We start from the raw sequence: 16919 nt of genomic DNA on the forward strand, positions 1-16919 counted from the left end.
CTTAAAGATAGGAAGGGTGCAGTCGTCTCAGAAGGCTCAGAACTGGAAGTAAAAGGAGTAATGGATGGAGTAGGTGTCGTGCTCACAGTAGTAGTGTTTGTAGTTTCAGAGGTCAACTCGATGGAGGAGGCAGACATTGTTGACTGAGAAAACAGCTCTTTTGTGGAGGGTTGCTCAGTGGTGGAAGAAATAGACATAACTGTGTACTCAGATGAGGTTTCTTGTGGTGTAGTCTGCTTCACGTGCTCAGTGGGTGCATTTGTGCTTAAAGATAGGAAGGGTGCAGTCGTCTCAGAAGGCTCAGAACTGGAAGTAAAAGGAGTCATAGATGGAGTGGGTGTTGTACTCTCAGTAGTAGTGCTTGTAGTTTCAGAGGTCACCTCACTGGAGGATGTGGACAATGTTGACTGAGAAGACACCTCTGTTGTGGATGATTGTTCAGGGGTGGAAGAACTAGACATCACTGTGTACTCAGATGAGGTTCCTTGTGGTGTAGTCTGCTTCACGTGCTCAGTGGGTGTGTTTGTGTTAGAAGTTAGTGTGGGTGCAGTTGTCTCAGAAGGCTGAGAACTGGAAGTAAAAGGAGTCATGGATGGAGTAGGGGTCGTACTCTCAGTGGTAGTGTTTGTAGTTTCAGAGGTCATCTCGATGGAGGAGGCAGACATTGTTGACTGAGAAGACAGCTCTTTTGTGGATGATTGTTCAGCGGTGGAAGAACTAGACATCACTGTGTACTCAGATGCGGTTCCTTGTGGTGTAGTGTTCTTGAAGTGCTCAGTGGGTGTGTTGGTGCTTAAAGATAGGAAGGGTGCAGTCGTCTCAGAAGGCTCAGAACTGGAAGTAAAAGGAGTAATGGATGGAGTAGGTGTCGTGCTCACAGTAGTAGTGTTTGTAGTTTCAGAGGTCAACTCGATGGAGGAGGCAGACATTGTTGACTGAGAAAACAGCTCTTTTGTGGAGGGTTGCTCAGTGGTGGAAGAAATAGACATAACTGTGTACTCAGATGAGGTTTCTTGTGGTGTAGTCTGCTTCACGTGCTCAGTGGGTGCATTTGTGCTTAAAGATAGGAAGGGTGCAGTCGTCTCAGAAGGCTCAGAACTGGAAGTAAAAGGAGTCATAGATGGAGTGGGTGTTGTACTCTCAGTAGTAGTGCTTGTAGTTTCAGAGGTCACCTCACTGGAGGATGTGGACAATGTTGACTGAGAAGACACCTCTGTTGTGGATGATTGTTCAGGGGTGGAAGAACTAGACATCACTGTGTACTCAGATGAGGTTCCTTGTGGTGTAGTCTGCTTCACGTGCTCAGTGGGTGTGTTTGTGTTAGAAGTTAGTGTGGGTGCAGTTGTCTCAGAAGGCTGAGAACTGGAAGTAAAAGGAGTCACGGATGGAGTGGGTGTTGTACTCTCAGTAGTAGTGCTTGTACTTTCAGAGATCAACTCACTGGAGGATATGGACAATGTTGACTGAGAAGACACCTCTGTTGTGGAGGGTTGCTCAGTGGTGGAAGAACTATACATCACTGTGTACTCAGATGAGGTTCCTTGTGGTGTAGTCTGCTTGAAGTGCTCAGTGGGTGTTTTGGTGCTTGAAGTTAGTGTGGGTGCAGTTGTCTCAGAAGGCTTGGAACTCGAAGTAAAAGGAGTCACGGATGGAGTGGGTGTTGTACTCTCAGTAGTAGTGCTTGTACTTTCAGAGATCAACTTACTGGAGGATATGGACAATGTTGACTGAGAAGACACCTCTGTTGTAGAGGGTTGCTCAGTGGTGGAAGAACTAGACATCTCTGTGTACTCAGATGAGGTTCCTTGTGGTGTCGTCTGCTTCACGTGCTCAGTGGGTGTGTTTGTGCTTGAAGTTAGTGTGGGTGCAGTTGTCTCAGAAGGCTTGGAACTCAAAGTAAAAGGAGTCACGGATGGAGTGGGTGTTGTACTCTCAGTAGTAGTGCTTGTACTTTCAGAGGTCAACTCGATGGAGGAGGCAGACATTGTTGACTGAGAAGACAGCTGTTTAGTGGAGGGTTGCTCAGTGGTGGAAGAACTAGACATAACTGTGTACTCAGATGAGGTTCCTTGTGGTGTAGTCTGCTTCACGTGCTCAGTGGGTGCATTTGTGCTTAAAGATAGGAAGGGTGCAGTCGTCTCAGAAGGCTCAGAACTGGAAGTAAAAGGAGTCATAGATGGAGTAGGTGTCGTACTCACAGTAGTAGTGTTTGTAGTTTCAGAGGTCAACTCACTGGAGGATATGGAAAATGTTGACTGAGAAGACACCTCTGTTGTGGAGGGTTGTTCAGGGGTGGAAGAACTAGGCATCACTGTGTACTCAGATGAGGTTCCTTGTGGTGTAGTCTGCTTGAAGTGCTCAGTGGGTGTGTTTATGCTTGAAGTTAGTGTGGGTGCAGTTGTCTCAGAAGGCTCAGAACTGGAAGTAAAAGGAGTCATGGATGGAGTAGGGGTCGTACTCTCAGTGGTAGTGTTTGTAGTTTCAGAGGTCAACTCGATGGAGGAGGCAGACATTGTTGACTGAGAAGACACCTCTGTTGTGGATGATTCTTCAGGGGTGGAAGAACTAGACATCTCTGTGTACTCAGATGAGGTTCCTTGTGGTGTCGTCAGCTTCACGTGCTCAGTGGGTGTGTTTGTGCTTGAAGTTAGTGTTGGTGCAGTTGTCTCAGAAGGCTTGGAACTCGAAGTAAAAGGAGTCACGGATGGAGTGGGTGTTGTACTCTCAGTAGTAGTGCTTGTAGTTTCAGAGGTCAACTCACTGGAGGATATGGACAATGTTGACTGAGAAGACACCTCTGTTGTGAATGATTGTTCAGGGGTGGAAGAACTAGACATCACTGTGTACTCAGATGAGGTTCCTTGTGGTGTAGTCTGCTTGAAGTGCTCAGTGGGTGTGTTTATGCTTGAAGTTAGTGTGGGTGCAGTTGTCTCAGAAGGCTCAGAACTGGAAGTAAAAGGAGTCATGGATGGAGTAGGGGTCGTACTCTCAGTAGTAGTGTTTGTAGTTTCAGAGGTCAACTCGATGGAGGAGGCAGACATTGTTGACTGAGAAGACACCTCTTTTGTGGATGATTGTTCAGGGGTGGAAGAACTAGACATCACTGTGTACTCAGATGAGGTTCCTTGTGGTGTAGTCTGCTTCACGTGCTCAGGGGGTGTGTTTGTGTTAGAAGTTAGTGTGGGTGCTGTTGTCTCAGAAGGCTGAGAACTGGAAGTAAAAGGAGTCACGGATGGAGTGGGTGTTGTACTCTCAGTAGTAGTACTTGTACTTTCAGAGATCAACTCACTGGAGGATATGGACAATGTTGACTGAGAAGACACCTCTGTTGTGGAGGGTTGCTCAGTGGTGGAAGAACTAGACATCACTGTGTACTCAGATGAGGTTCCTTGTGGTGTAGTCTGCTTGAAGTGCTCAGTGGGTGTGTTGGTGTTAGAAGTTAGTGTGGGTGCAGTTGTCTCAGAAGGCTTGGAACTCGAAGTAAAAGGAGTCACGGATGGAGTGGGTGTTGTACTCTCAGTAGTAGTGCTTGTACTTTCAGAGATCAACTTACTGGAGGATATGGACAATGTTGACTGAGAAGACACCTCTGTTGTAGAGGGTTGCTCAGTGGTGGAAGAACTAGACATCTCTGTGTACTCAGATGAGGTTCCTTGTGGTGTCGTCTGCTTCACGTGCTCAGTGGGTGTGTTTGTGCTTGAAGTTAGTGTGGGTGCGGTTTTCTCAGAAGGCTCAGAACTGGAAGTAAAAGGAGTAATGGATGGAGTAGGTGTCGTACGCTCAGTAGTAGTGTTTATTGTTTCAGAGGTCAACTCGATGGAGGAGGCAGACATTGTTGACTGAGAAAACAGCTCTTTTGTGGAGGGTTGCTCAGTGGTGGAAGAAATAGACATAACTGTGTACTCAGATGAGGTTTCTTGTGGTGTAGTCTGCTTCACGTGCTCAGTGGGTGCATTTGTGCTTAAAGATAGGAAGGGTGCAGTCGTCTCAGAAGGCTCAGAACTGGAAGTAAAAGGAGTCATAGATGGAGTGGGTGTTGTACTCTCAGTAGTAGTGCTTGTAGTTTCAGAGGTCACCTCACTGGAGGATGTGGACAATGTTGACTGAGAAGACACCTCTGTTGTGGATGATTGTTCAGGGGTGGAAGAACTAGACATCACTGTGTACTCAGATGAGGTTCCTTGTGGTGTAGTCTGCCTGAAGTGCTCAGTGGGTGTGTTTGTGCTTGAAGTTAGTGTGGGTGCAGTTGTCTCAGAAGGCTTGGAACTCGAAGTAAAAGGAGTCACGGATGGAGTGGGTGTTGTACTCTCAGTAGTAGTGCTTGTACTTTCAGAGATCAACTCACTGGAGGATATGGACAATGTTGACTGAGAAGACACCTCTGTTGTGGAGGGTTGCTCAGTGGTGGAAGAACTAGACATCACTGTGTACTCAGATGAGGTTCCTTGTGGTGTAGTCTGCTTCACTTGCTCATTGGGTGTGTTTGTGCTTGAGGTTAGTGTGGGTGCAGTTGTCTCAGAAGGCTCAGAACTGGAAGTAAAAGGAGTAATGGATGGAGTAGGGGTCGTACTCTCAGCAGTAGTGTTTGTAGTTTCAGAGGTCAACTCGATGGAGGAGGCAGACATTGTTGACTGAGAAGACAGCTGTTTAGTGGAGGGTTGCTCAGTGGTGGAAGAACTAGACATAACTGTGTACTCAGATGAGGTTTCTTGTGGTGTAGTCTGCTTCACGTGCTCAGTGGGTGCATTTGTGCTTAAAGATAGGAAGGGTGCAGTCGTCTCAGAAGGCTCAGAACTGGAAGTAAAAGGAGTCATGGATGGAGTGGGTGTTGTACTCTCAGTAGTAGTGCTTGTAGTTTCAGAGGTCAACTCACTGGAGGATATGGACAATGTTGACTGAGAAGACACCTCTGTTGTGGATGATTGTTCAGGGGTGGAAGAACTAGACATCACTGTGTACTCAGATGAGGTTCCTTGTGGTGTAGTCTGCTTGAAGTGCTCAGTGGGTGTGTTTGTGCTTGAAGTTAGTGTGGGTGCAGTTGTCTCAGAAGGCTCAGAACTGGAAGTAAAAGGAGTAATGGATGGAGTAGGTGTCGTACTCACAGTAGTAGTGTTTGTAGTTTCAGAGGTCAACTCGATGGAGGAGGCAGACATTGTTGACTGAGAAGACACCTCTTTTGTGGATGATTGTTCAGGGGTGGAAGAACTAGACATCACTGTGTACTCAGATGAGGTTCCTTGTGGTGTAGTCTGCTTCACGTGCTCAGGGGGTGTGTTTGTGTTAGAAGTTAGTGTGGGTGCAGTTGTCTCAGAAGGCTGAGAACTGGAAGTAAAAGGAGTCACGGATGGAGTGGGTGTTGTACTCTCAGTAGTAGTACTTGTACTTTCAGAGATCAACTCACTGGAGGATATGGACAATGTTGACTGAGAAGACACCTCTGTTGTGGAGGGTTGCTCAGTGGTGGAAGAACTAGACATCACTGTGTACTCAGATGAGGTTCCTTGTGGTGTAGTCTGCTTGAAGTGCTCAGTGGGTGTGTTGGTGTTAGAAGTTAGTGTGGGTGCAGTTGTCTCAGAAGGCTTGGAACTCGAAGTAAAAGGAGTCACGGATGGAGTGGGTGTTGTACTCTCAGTAGTAGTACTTGTACTTTCAGAGATCAACTCACTGGAGGATATGGACAATGTTGACTGAGAAGACACCTCTGTTGTGGAGGGTTGCTCAGTGGTGGAAGAACTAGACATCACTGTGTACTCAGATGAGGTTCCTTGTGGTGTAGTCTGCTTGAAGTGCTCAGTGGGTTTGTTGGTGTTAGAAGTTAGTGTGGGTGCAGTTGTCTCAGAAGGCTTGGAACTCGAAGTAAAAGGAGTCACGGATGGAGTGGGTGTTGTTCTCTCAGTAGTAGTGCTTGTACTTTCAGAGATCAACTTACTGGAGGATATGGACAATGTTGACTGAGAAGACACCTCTGTTGTAGAGGGTTGCTCAGTGGTGGAAGAACTAGACATCTCTGTGTACTCAGATGAGGTTCCTTGTGGTGTCGTCTGCTTCACGTGCTCAGTGGGTGTGTTTGTGCTTGAAGTTAGTGTGGGTGCGGTTGTCTCAGAAGGCTCAGAACTGGAAGTAAAAGGAGTAATGGATGGAGTAGGTGTCGTACGCTCAGTAGTAGTGTTTATTGTTTCAGAGGTCAACTCGATGGAGGAGGCAGACATTGTTGACTGAGAAAACAGCTCTTTTGTGGAGGGTTGCTCAGTGGTGGAAGAAATAGACATAACTGTGTACTCAGATGAGGTTTCTTGTGGTGTAGTCTGCCTGAAGTGCTCAGTGGGTGTGTTTGTGCTTGAAGTTAGTGTGGGTGCAGTTGTCTCAGAAGGCTTGGAACTCGAAGTAAAAGGAGTCACGGATGGAGTGGGTGTTGTACTCTCAGTAGTAGTGCTTGTACTTTCAGAGATCAACTCACTGGAGGATATGGACAATGTTGACTGAGAAGACACCTCTGTTGTGGAGGGTTGCTCAGTGGTGGAAGAACTAGACATCACTGTGTACTCAGATGAGGTTCCTTGTGGTGTAGTCTGCTTCACTTGCTCAGTGGGTGTGTTTGTGCTTGAGGTTAGTGTGGGTGCAGTTGTCTCAGAAGGCTCAGAACTGGAAGTAAAAGGAGTAATGGATGGAGTAGGGGTCGTACTCTCAGCAGTAGTGTTTGTAGTTTCAGAGGTCAACTCGATGGAGGAGGCAGACATTGTTGACTGAGAAGACAGCTGTTTAGTGGAGGGTTGCTCAGTGGTGGAAGAACTAGACATCACTGTGTACTCAGATGAGGTTTCTTGTGGTGTAGTCTGCTTCACGTGCTCAGTGGGTGCATTTGTGCTTAAAGATAGGAAGGGTGCAGTCGTCTCAGAAGGCTCAGAACTGGAAGTAAAAGGAGTCATGGATGGAGTGGGTGTTGTACTCTCAGTAGTAGTGCTTGTAGTTTCAGAGGTCAACTCACTGGAGGATATGGACAATGTTGACTGAGAAGACAGCTGTTTTGTGGAGGGTTGCTCAGTGGTGGAAGAACTAGACATCACTGTGTACTCAGATGAGGTTCCTTGTGGTGTAGTCTGCTTGAAGTGCTCAGTGGGTGTGTTTGTGCTTGAAGTTAGTGTGGGTGCAGTTGTCTCAGAAGGCTCAGAACTGGAAGTAAAAGGAGTAATGGATGGAGTAGGTGTCGTACTCACAGTAGTAGTGTTTGTAGTTTCAGAGGTCATCTCGATGGAGGAGGCAGACATTGTTGACTGAGAAAACAGCTCTTTTGTGGAGGGTTGCTCAGGGGTGGAAGAAATAGACATAACTGTGTACTCAGATGAGGTTTCTTGTGGTGTAGTCTGCTTGAAGTGCTCAGTGGGTGTGTTTGTGCTTGAAGTTAGTGTGGGTGCAGTTGTCTCAGAAGGCTTGGAACTCGAAGTAAAAGGAGTCACGGATGGAGTGGGTGTTGTACTCTCAGTAGTAGTGCTTGTACTTTCAGAGATCAACTCACTGGAGGATATGGACAATGTTGACTGAGAAGACACCTCTGTTGTGGAGGGTTGCTCAGTGGTGGAAGAACTAGACATCACTGTGTACTCAGATGAGGTTCCTTGTGGTGTAGTCTGCTTCACGTGCTCAGTGGGTGTGTTTGTTCTTGAAGTTAGTGTGGGTGCAGTCGTCTCAGAAGGCTCAGAACTGGAAGTAAAAGGAGTCATGGATGGAGTGGGTGTTGTACTCTCAGTAGTAGTGCTTGTAGTTTCAGAGGTCAACTCACTGGGGGATATGGACAATGTTGACTGAGAAGACAGCTGTTTTGTGGAGGGTTGCTCAGTGGTGGAAGAAAAAGACATCACTGTGTACTCAGATGAGGTTCCTTGTGGTGTAGTCTGCTTCACTTGCTCAGTGGGTGTGTTTGTGCTTGAAGTTAGTGTGGGTGCAGTTGTCTCAGAAGGCTCAGAACTGGAAGTAAAAGGAGTAATGGATGGAGTAGGTGTCGTACTCGCAGTAGTAGTGTTTGTAGTTTCAGAGGTCATCTCGATGGAGGAGGCAGACATTGTTGACTGAGAAAACAGCTCTTTTGTGGAGGGTTGCTCATGGGTGGAAGAACTAGACATCACTGTGTACTCAGATGAGGTTTCTTGTGGTGTAGTGTGCTTGAAGTGCTCAGTGGGTGTGTTGGTGCTTAAAGATAGGAAGGGTGCAGTCGTCTCAGAAGGCTCAGAACTGGAAGTAAAAGGAGTCATGGATGGAGTGGGTGTTGTACTCTCAGTAGTAGTGCTTGTAGTTTCAGAGGTCAACTCACTGGAGGATATGGACAATGTTGACTGAGAAGACACCTCTGTTGTGGATGATTGTTCAGGGGTGGAAGAACTAGACATCACTGTGTACTCAGATGAGGTTCCTTGTGGTGTAGTCTGCTTGAAGTGCTCAGTGGGTGTGTTTGTGCTTGAAGTTAGTGTGGGTGCAGTTGTCTCAGAAGGCTCAGAACTGGAAGTAAAAGGAGTAATGGATGGAGTAGGTGTCGTACTCACAGTAGTAGTGTTTGTAGTTTCAGAGGTCAACTCGATGGAGGAGGCAGACATTGTTGACTGAGAAGACACCTCTGTTGTGGATGATTGTTCAGGGGTGGAAGAACTAGACATCACTGTGTACTCAGATGAGGTTCCTTGTGGTGTAGTCTGCTTCACGTTCTCAGTGGGTGTGTTTGTGTTAGAAGTTAGTGTGGGTGCAGTTGTCTCAGAAGGCTGAGAACTGGAAGTAAAAGGAGTCACGGATGGAGTGGGTGTTGTACTCTCAGTAGTAGTGCTTGTACTTTCAGAGATCAACTCACTGGAGGATATGGACAATGTTGACTGAGAAGACACCTCTGTTGTGGAGGGTTGCTCAGTGGTGGAAGAACTAGACATCACTGTGTACTCAGATGAGGTTCCTTGTGCTGTAGTCTGCTTGAAGTGCTCAGTGGGTGTGTTGGTGCTTGAAGTTAGTGTGGGTGCAGTTGTCTCAGAAGGCTTGGAACTCGAAGTAAAAGGAGTCACGGATGGAGTGGGTGTTGTACTCTCAGTAGTAGTGCTTGTACTTTCAGAGATCAACTTACTGGAGGATATGTACAATGTTGACTGAGAAGACACCTCTGTTGTAGAGGGTTGCTCAGTGGTGGAAGAACTAGACATCTCTGTGTACTCAGATGAGGTTCCTTGTGGTGTCGTCTGCTTCACGTGCTCAGTGGGTGTGTTTGTGCTTGAAGTTAGTGTGGGTGCGGTTGTCTCAGAAGGCTGAGAACTGGAAGTAAAAGGAGTAATGGATGGAGTAGGTGTCGTACGCTCAGTAGTAGTGTTTGTTGTTTCAGAGGTCAACTCGATGGAGGAGGCAGACATTGTTGACTGAGAAAACAGCTCTTTTGTGGAGGGTTGCTCAGTGGTGGAAGAAATAGACATAACTGTGTACTCAGATGAGGTTTCTTGTGGTGTAGTCTGCTTGAAGTGCTCAGTGGGTGTGTTTGTGCTTGAAGTTAGTGTGGGTGCAGTTGTCTCAGAAGGCTTGGAACTCGAAGTAAAAGGAGTCACGGATGGAGTGGGTGTTGTACTCTCAGTAGTAGTGCTTGTACTTTCAGAGATCAACTCACTGGAGGATATGGACAATGTTGACTGAGAAGACACCTCTGTTGTGGAGGGTTGCTCAGTGGTGGAAGAACTAGACATCACTGTGTACTCAGATGAGGTTCCTTGTGGTGTAGTCTGCTTCACTTGCTCAGTGGGTGTGTTTGTGCTTGAGGTTAGTGTGGGTGCAGTTGTCTCAGAAGGCTCAGAACTGGAAGTAAAAGGAGTAATGGATGGAGTAGGGGTCGTACTCTCAGCAGTAGTGTTTGTAGTTTCAGAGGTCAACTCGATGGAGGAGGCAGGCATTGTTGACTGAGAAGACAGCTGTTTAGTGGAGGGTTGCTCAGTGGTGGAAGAACTAGACATAACTGTGTACTCAGATGAGGTTTCTTGTGGTGTAGTCTGCTTCACGTGCTCAGTGGGTGCATTTGTGCTTAAAGATAGGAAGGGTGCAGTCGTCTCAGAAGGCTCAGAACTGGAAGTAAAAGGAGTCATGGATGGAGTGGGTTTTGTACTCTCAGTAGTAGTGCTTGTAGTTTCAGAGGTCAACTCACTGGAGGATATGGACAATGTTGACTGAGAAGACACCTCTGTTGTGGATGATTGTTCAGGGGTGGAAGAACTAGACATCACTGTGTACTCAGATGAGGTTCCTTGTGGTGAAGTCTGCTTCACGTGCTCAGTGGGTGTGCTTGTGCTTAAGGTTAGTGTGGGTGCAGTTGTCTCAGAAGGCTCAGAACTGGAAGTAAAAGGAGTCATGGATGGAGTAGATGTCATAGACTCAGTAGAAGGGCTTGTAGTTTCAGAGGTCAACTCACTGGAGGAGGCAGAGAATGTTGACTGAGAAAACACCTCTGATGTAGATGGTTGCTCAGTGGTGGAAGAACTAGACATCACTTTGTACTCCGATGAGGATCCTTGTGGTGAAGTCTGCTTCACGTGCTCAGTGGATGTGCTTGTGCTTGAAGCTAGTGTGGATGTAATTGTCTCAGACAGCTGAGAACTGGAAGTAAAAGGAGTCATGGATGGAGTAGGTGTTGTACTCTCAGTAGTAGTTCTTGTAGTTTCAGAGGTCAACTCACTGGAGGAGGCAGACAATGTTGACGGGGAAAACACTTCTGTTGTGGGTGGTTGCTCAGTGGTGGAAGAACTAGACATCACTGTGTACTCAGATGAGGTTCCTTGTGGTGTAGTCTGCTTGAAGTGCTCAATGGGTGAGCTTGTGCTTGAAGCTAGTGTGGATGGAGTTGTCTCAGACGGCTCAGAACTGGAAGTAAAAGGAGTCATGGATGGAGTAGGTGTTGTACTCTCAGTAGTAGTGCTTGTAGTTTTAGACGTCAACTCACTGGAGGACGCAGACAATGTTGACGGAGAAAACACCTCTGTTGTGGGTGGTTGCTCAGTGGTGGAAGAACTGGACATCACTGTGTACTCAGATGAAGTTCGTTCTGGTGAAGTCTGCTTCACATGCTCAGTGGGTGTGCTTGTGCTTGAAGCTACTGTGGATGTAGTTGTCTCAGACGGCTCATAACTGGAAGTAAAAGGAGTTCTGGATGAAGTAGGTGTTGTACTCTCAGTAGTAGTCATTTGAGTTTCAGCGGTCAACTCACTGGAGGAGGCAGAAAATGTTGACTGAGATAATACCTCTGAAGTGGATGATTGTTCAGTGGTGGAAGAACTGGACATCACTGTGTACTTAGATGAGGTTCCTTGTGGTGAAGTGGGCTTCACGTGCTCACTGGGTGTGCTTGTGCTTGAAGCTACTGTGGATGTAGTTGTCTCAGACAGCTCAGAACTGGAAGTAAAAGGAGTCATGGATGGAGTAGGTGTCGTACGCTCAGTAGTAGTGATTTGAGTTTCAGAGGTCAACTCACTGGAGGAGGCAGACAATGCTGACGGAGAAAACACCTCTGTTGTGGGTGGTTGCTCAGTGGTGGAAGAACTAGACATCACTGTGTACTCAGATGAGGTTCCTTGTGGTGTAGTCTGCTTGAAGTGCTCAATGGGTGAGCTTGTGCTTGAAGCTACTGTGGATGGAGTTGTCTCAGACGGCTCAGAACTGGAAGTAAAAGGAGTTCTGGATGAAGTAGGTGTTGTACTCTCAGTAGTAGTGATTTGAGTTTCAGAGGTAAACTCACTGGAGGAGGGAGACAATGAGGATCCTTGTGGTGAAGTCTGCTTCACAAACTCAGTGGGTGTGTTTGTGCTTGAAGTTAGTGTGGGTGCAGTCGTCTCAGAAGGCTCAGAACTGGAAGTAAAAGGAGTAATGGATGGAGTAGGTGTCGTACTCTCAGTAGTAATGTTCGCAGTTTCAGAGGTCAACTCACTGGAGGAGGCAGACATTGTTGACTGAGAAGACGCCTCTGTTGTGGATGATTGTTCAGTGGTGGAAGAACTTAACATCACTGTGTACTCAGATGAGGTTCCTTGTGGTGAAGTCTGCTTGAAGTGCTCAATGGGTGTGCTTGTGCTTGAAGCTAGTGTGGATGTAGTTGTCTCAGACAGCTCAGAACTGGAAGTAAAAGGAGTCATGGATGGAGTATATGTTGTACTCTCAGTAGTAGTGCTTGTAGTTTTAGACGTCAACTCACTGGAGGACGCAGACAATGTTGACGGAGAAAACACCTCTGTTGCGGGTGGTTGCTCAGTGGTGGAAGAACTGGACATCACTGTGTACTCAGATGAAGTTCGTTCTGGTGAAGTCTGCTTCACATGCTCAGTGGGTGTGCTTGTGCTTGAAGCTACTGTGGATGTAGTTGTCTCAGACGGCTCATAACTGGAAGTAAAAGGAGTTCTGGATGAAGTAGGTGTTGTACTCTCAGTAGTAGTCATTTGAGTTTCAGCGGTCAACTCACTGGAGGAGGCAGAAAATGTTGACTGAGATAATACCTCTGAGGTGGATGATTGTTCAGTGGTGGAAGAACTGGACATCACTGTGTACTTAGATGAGGTTCCTTGTGGTGAAGTGGGCTTCACGTGCTCACTGGGTGTGCTTGTGCTTGAAGCTACTGTGGATGTAGTTGTCTCAGACAGCTCAGAACTGGAAGTAAAAGGAGTCATGGATGGAGTAGGTGTCGTACGCTCAGTAGTAGTGATTTGAGTTTCAGAGGTCAACTCACTGGAGGAGGCAGACAATGCTGACGGAGAAAACACCTCTGTTGTGGGTGGTTGCTCAGTGGTGGAAGAACTAGACATCACTGTGTACTCAGATGAGGTTCCTTGTGGTGTAGTCTGCTTGAAGTGCTCAATGGGTGAGCTTGTGCTTGAAGCTACTGTGGATGGAGTTGTCTCAGACGGCTCAGAACTGGAAGTAAAAGGAGTTCTGGATGAAGTAGGTGTTGTACTCTCAGTAGTAGTCATTTGAGTTTCAGCGGTCAACTCACTGGAGGAGGCAGAAAATGTTGACTGAGATAATACCTCTGAGGTGGATGATTGTTCAGTGGTGGAAGAACTGGACATCACTGTGTACTTAGATGAGGTTCCTTGTGGTGAAGTGGGCTTCACGTGCTCACTGGGTGTGCTTGTGCTTGAAGCTACTGTGGATGTAGTTGTCTCAGACAGCTCAGAACTGGAAGTAAAAGGAGTCATGGATGGAGTAGGTGTCGTACGCTCAGTAGTAGTGCTTGTAGTTTTAGACGTCAACTCACTGGAGGAGGCAGACAATGTTGACGGAGAAAACACCTCTGTTGCGGGTGGTTGCTCAGTGGTGGAAGAACTAGACATCACTGTGTACTCAGATGAGGTTCCTTGTGGTGTAGTCTGCTTGAAGTGCTCAGTGGGTGTGCTTGTGCTTGAAGCTACGGTGGATGTAGTTGTCTCAGACGGCTCAGAACTGGAAGTAAAAGGAGTTCTGGATGAAGTAGGTGTTGTACTCTCAGTAGTAGTGATTTGAGTTTCAGCGGTCAACTCACTGGAGGAGTCAGAAAATGTTGACTGAGATAATACCTCTGATGTGGATGATTGCTCAGTGGTGGAAGAACTGAACATCACTGTATACTCAGATGAGGTTTCTTGTTGTGTAGTCTGCTTCACGTGCTCAGTGGGTGTGCTTGTGCTTGAAGCTAGTGTGGATGTAATTGTCTCAGACAGCTGAGAACTGGAAGTAAAAGGAGTCATGGATAGAGTAGGTGTTGTACTCTCAGTAGTAGTACTTGTAGTTTCAGAGGTCAACTCACTGGAGGAGTCAGAAAATGTTGACTGAGATAATACCTCTGATGTTGATGATTGCTCAGTGGTGGAAGAACTGAACATCACTGTGTACTCAGATGAGGTTTCTTGTGGTGTAGTCTGCTTCACGTGCTCAGTGGGTGTGCTTGTGCTTGAAGCAAGTGTGGATGTAATTGTCTCAGACAGCTGAGAACTGGAAGTAAAAGGAGTCATGGATAGAGTAGGTGTTGTACTCTCAGTAGTAGTACTTGTAGTTTCAGAGGTCAACTCACTGGAGGAGGCAGCGAATGTTGACTGAGAAGACACCTCTGAAGTGGATGATTGTTCAGTGGTGGAAGAACTGGACATCACTGTGTACTCAGATGAAGTTCCTTGTGGTGAAGTCTGTTTCATGTGCTCAGTGAGTGTGCTTGTGCTTGAAGCTAGTGTGGATGTAATTGTCTCAGAAGGCTCAGAACTGGAAGTAAAAGGAGTCATGGATGGAGTATATGTTGTACTCTCAGTAGTAGTGCTTGTAGTTTTAGACGTCAACTCACTGGAGGACGCAGACAATGTTGACGGAGAAAACACCTCTGTTGTGGGTGGTTGCTCAGTGGTGGAAGAACTGGACATCACTGTGTACTCAGATGAGGTTCGTTGTGGTGTAGTCTGCTTCACGTTCTCAGTGGGTGTGCTTGTGCTTGAAGCTACTGTGGATGTAGTTGTCTCAGACAGCTCAGAACTGGAAGTAAAAGGAGTTCTGGATGAAGTAGGTGTTGTACTCTCAGTAGTAGTGATTTGAGTTTCAGCGGTCAACTCACTGGAGGAGTCAGAAAATGTTGACTGAGATAATACCTCTGATGTTGATGATTGCTCATTGGTGGAAGAACTGAACATCACTGTGTACTCAGATGAGGTTTCTTGTTGTGTAGTCTGCTTCACGTGCTCAGTGGGTGTGCTTGTGCTTGAAGCTAGTGTGGATGTAATTGTCTCAGACAGCTGAGAACTGGAAGTAAAAGGAGTCATGGATAGAGTAGGTGTTGTACTCTCAGTAGTAGTACTTGTAGTTTCAGAGGTCAACTCACTGGAGGAGGCAGCGAATGTTGACTGAGAAGACACCTCTGAAGTGGATGATTGTTCAGTGGTGGAAGAACTAGACATCACTGTGTACTCAGATGAGGTTCCTTGTGGTGTAGTCTGCTTGAAGTGCTCAATGGGTGTGCTTGTGCTTGAAGCTAGTGTGGATGTTGTTGTCTCAGACAGCTCAGAACTGGAAGTAAAAGGAGTCATGGATGGAGTAGGTGTTGTACTCTCAGTAGTAGTACTTGTAGTTTCAGAGGTCAACTCACTGGAGGAGGCAGAGAGTGTTGACTGAGAAGACACCTCTGTTGTGGATGATTGCTCAGTGGTGGAAGAACTAGACATCATTCTGTACTCAGATGAGGTCCCATGTGGTGTACTCTGCTTCAAGTGCTCAGTGGGTGGGTGGGTGCTTGAAGATAGGACCGGTGCAATTGTCTCAGAACGCTCAGGACTGGAGGTAGAAGGGGTCTTGGATGGAGTAGGTGTTGTAGTCTCACTAGTTGTAACTGTAGTTTGAGTTTTCAGATCACTGGATGAGGTAGAGAATACTGATTGAGAAGAAAGGTGTTTTGTGGATGGTTGCTCAGTGGTGGAAGAACTAGACATCCCTGTGTACTCCGATGACGTTCCATGTGGGTGGGTGTTTGAAGATCGGTCGGGTGCAGTGGTCTCAGATGGTTGAGGACTATCGGTAGAACTGGTATTTGATGGAGTAGGTGTTGTAGTCTCACTAGGTGTGGTTGGAGAAGTCACCTCACTGGACCCGGATGCAGTTGTTGCGGTCTCTGTGGATGATAAATTGTTCTACAGATTACCTTTCTTTGTAGTGTAATTAATGAATGAATTGTGTAAATCAGTATATTCATCATGCAGGCCAAAACACACTCCCCAGGAAGAGAGAGCCCCCACACAGAATCATGCAGCTGAGTGGCCCCTCCCCCCCAATTGGTCAGCATATCCCTGTGACTGTTTTGATCCCCCTTCCTGTACCCTCCTCCTCCCCCCACCCCTCAGGTCATCCCTGTGACTCCTCCCACCCCCACCCTGTATCCTCCCGGTTCATCCCTGTGACTCCTGGTGGGGTCCAGTCTACCTCTGATGGGGGTGCTGGGGTTTCGGTGCGGTCCGGTCTGTTTGGTTGTAGTGGAGGAGGCGGGTATCCTGGCCTCCGTTGTGTAGGTGGTGGCGTCGGGGTCTGGTCTGTGGCCTGACCTGGCCCCCGGGAGCTCCAGGGGGTGGGGGGGTTCTGGAGCGGGGTTTTTTGGGGAGGGCTGGAGGCTGTCGTCAGGAGATCTGTGGGGTGGGGTGGTCTCGGGGTGGGTTCGTGGTGGCGGCGGCATGATCTCCGGGGAGTCTGGGGTGGTCTGGTCTCAGGGCGGCGTGGTCCCTGGCGGCGGCAGCAGAAGCATCTCTGGGGTGCACGTGAGTCCGCCTCGGCCTGGTCTCGTGGTGGACTGTTCTGTGGTGTCGGCAGGATCTTCGGGGTGGGCGGGGAATGGGGATCAGCCTGGTCTTGGGGCGGCCTGCTCCGTGGCGTTGGCGTGATCTCCGGGGGGTTGGGGAGGTGGGTGGCCTTGGGTTGGCCTGGTCCTTTGTGGGGACGCGATCTCCAGTACGGGGGAGGGCTTTACAGCGGCCTATTCCGTGGGCGGTCTGGGATGGGGATCGGCCTGGTCTCGGGGTGGGTGTGGTCTATGGGATGGGTTGTGTGTCGGGGTGGTGGGGGTCGATGGGGAGTGGGTGGGATTGTGGAAGTATTTTTGTCATGTTTGAGTTAGATGTCCACTGGAGGGCGCATATTTAATACAAAAATCCAGGTTTTTTTTACCTGTCCTAGGTGAGTTCTATCCAATGTAAGTGTATGGAAACACTCCTGTAGGGGAATGTGAGGTTGTGGCCAAATTTGAGAACAATCGGGTAAGCGGTTTTGGAGAACATTGTGCTTTAACAAACATGGACCTTCTACATTTATATATATATAGATTAAGTAGCCCAGACCATCTCACCGGCTGCTCACTGGTGGAAGAACTAGATGTCTCTGTGGGCTCATTTGAGGTCTCTTCTTGTATACTATGCCTCGAGGGAGGGAGG

At 47.6% G+C, this 16919-nt stretch overlaps 3 protein-coding genes across 3 annotated transcripts; all 3 read right to left on the reverse strand.

Moving 5' to 3' along the window:
* Positions 1–6032: 6032 nt before the first annotated feature.
* LOC132593073 (mucin-2-like) lies at positions 6033–7514 on the reverse strand (the record flags this gene model as incomplete). The annotated part of the gene is made up of 1 exon (XM_060281988.1): positions 6033–7514. A coding segment is annotated over exon 1 (1293 nt), but the record flags the coding sequence as incomplete, so codon positions are not given.
* A 254-nt stretch (positions 7515–7768) lies between these two features.
* LOC132593025 (mucin-2-like) lies at positions 7769–9500 on the reverse strand. Its single transcript, XM_060281401.1, has 3 exons — positions 8940–9500; positions 8003–8693; positions 7769–7776 (listed from the first exon to the last, which is right to left on the reverse strand). Exons 1-3 carry the CDS (start codon positions 9435–9437, stop codon positions 7769–7771), a joined length of 1197 nt encoding a protein of 398 aa, XP_060137384.1. The 5' UTR covers positions 9438–9500.
* Positions 9501–10006: 506 nt separating this feature from the next.
* Positions 10007–16168, reverse strand: LOC118078738 (uncharacterized protein DDB_G0271670-like). Its single transcript, XM_060281402.1, has 3 exons — positions 15922–16168; positions 10142–11491; positions 10007–10032 (listed from the first exon to the last, which is right to left on the reverse strand). Exons 1-3 carry the CDS (start codon positions 16166–16168, stop codon positions 10007–10009), a joined length of 1623 nt encoding a protein of 540 aa, XP_060137385.1.
* Between the last annotated feature and the right edge of the window lie 751 nt (positions 16169–16919).

This window comes from Zootoca vivipara, chromosome 13, assembly GCF_963506605.1.
Source record: "Zootoca vivipara chromosome 13, rZooViv1.1, whole genome shotgun sequence".
NCBI classification, from domain to species: Eukaryota; Metazoa; Chordata; class Lepidosauria; order Squamata; family Lacertidae; genus Zootoca; species Zootoca vivipara.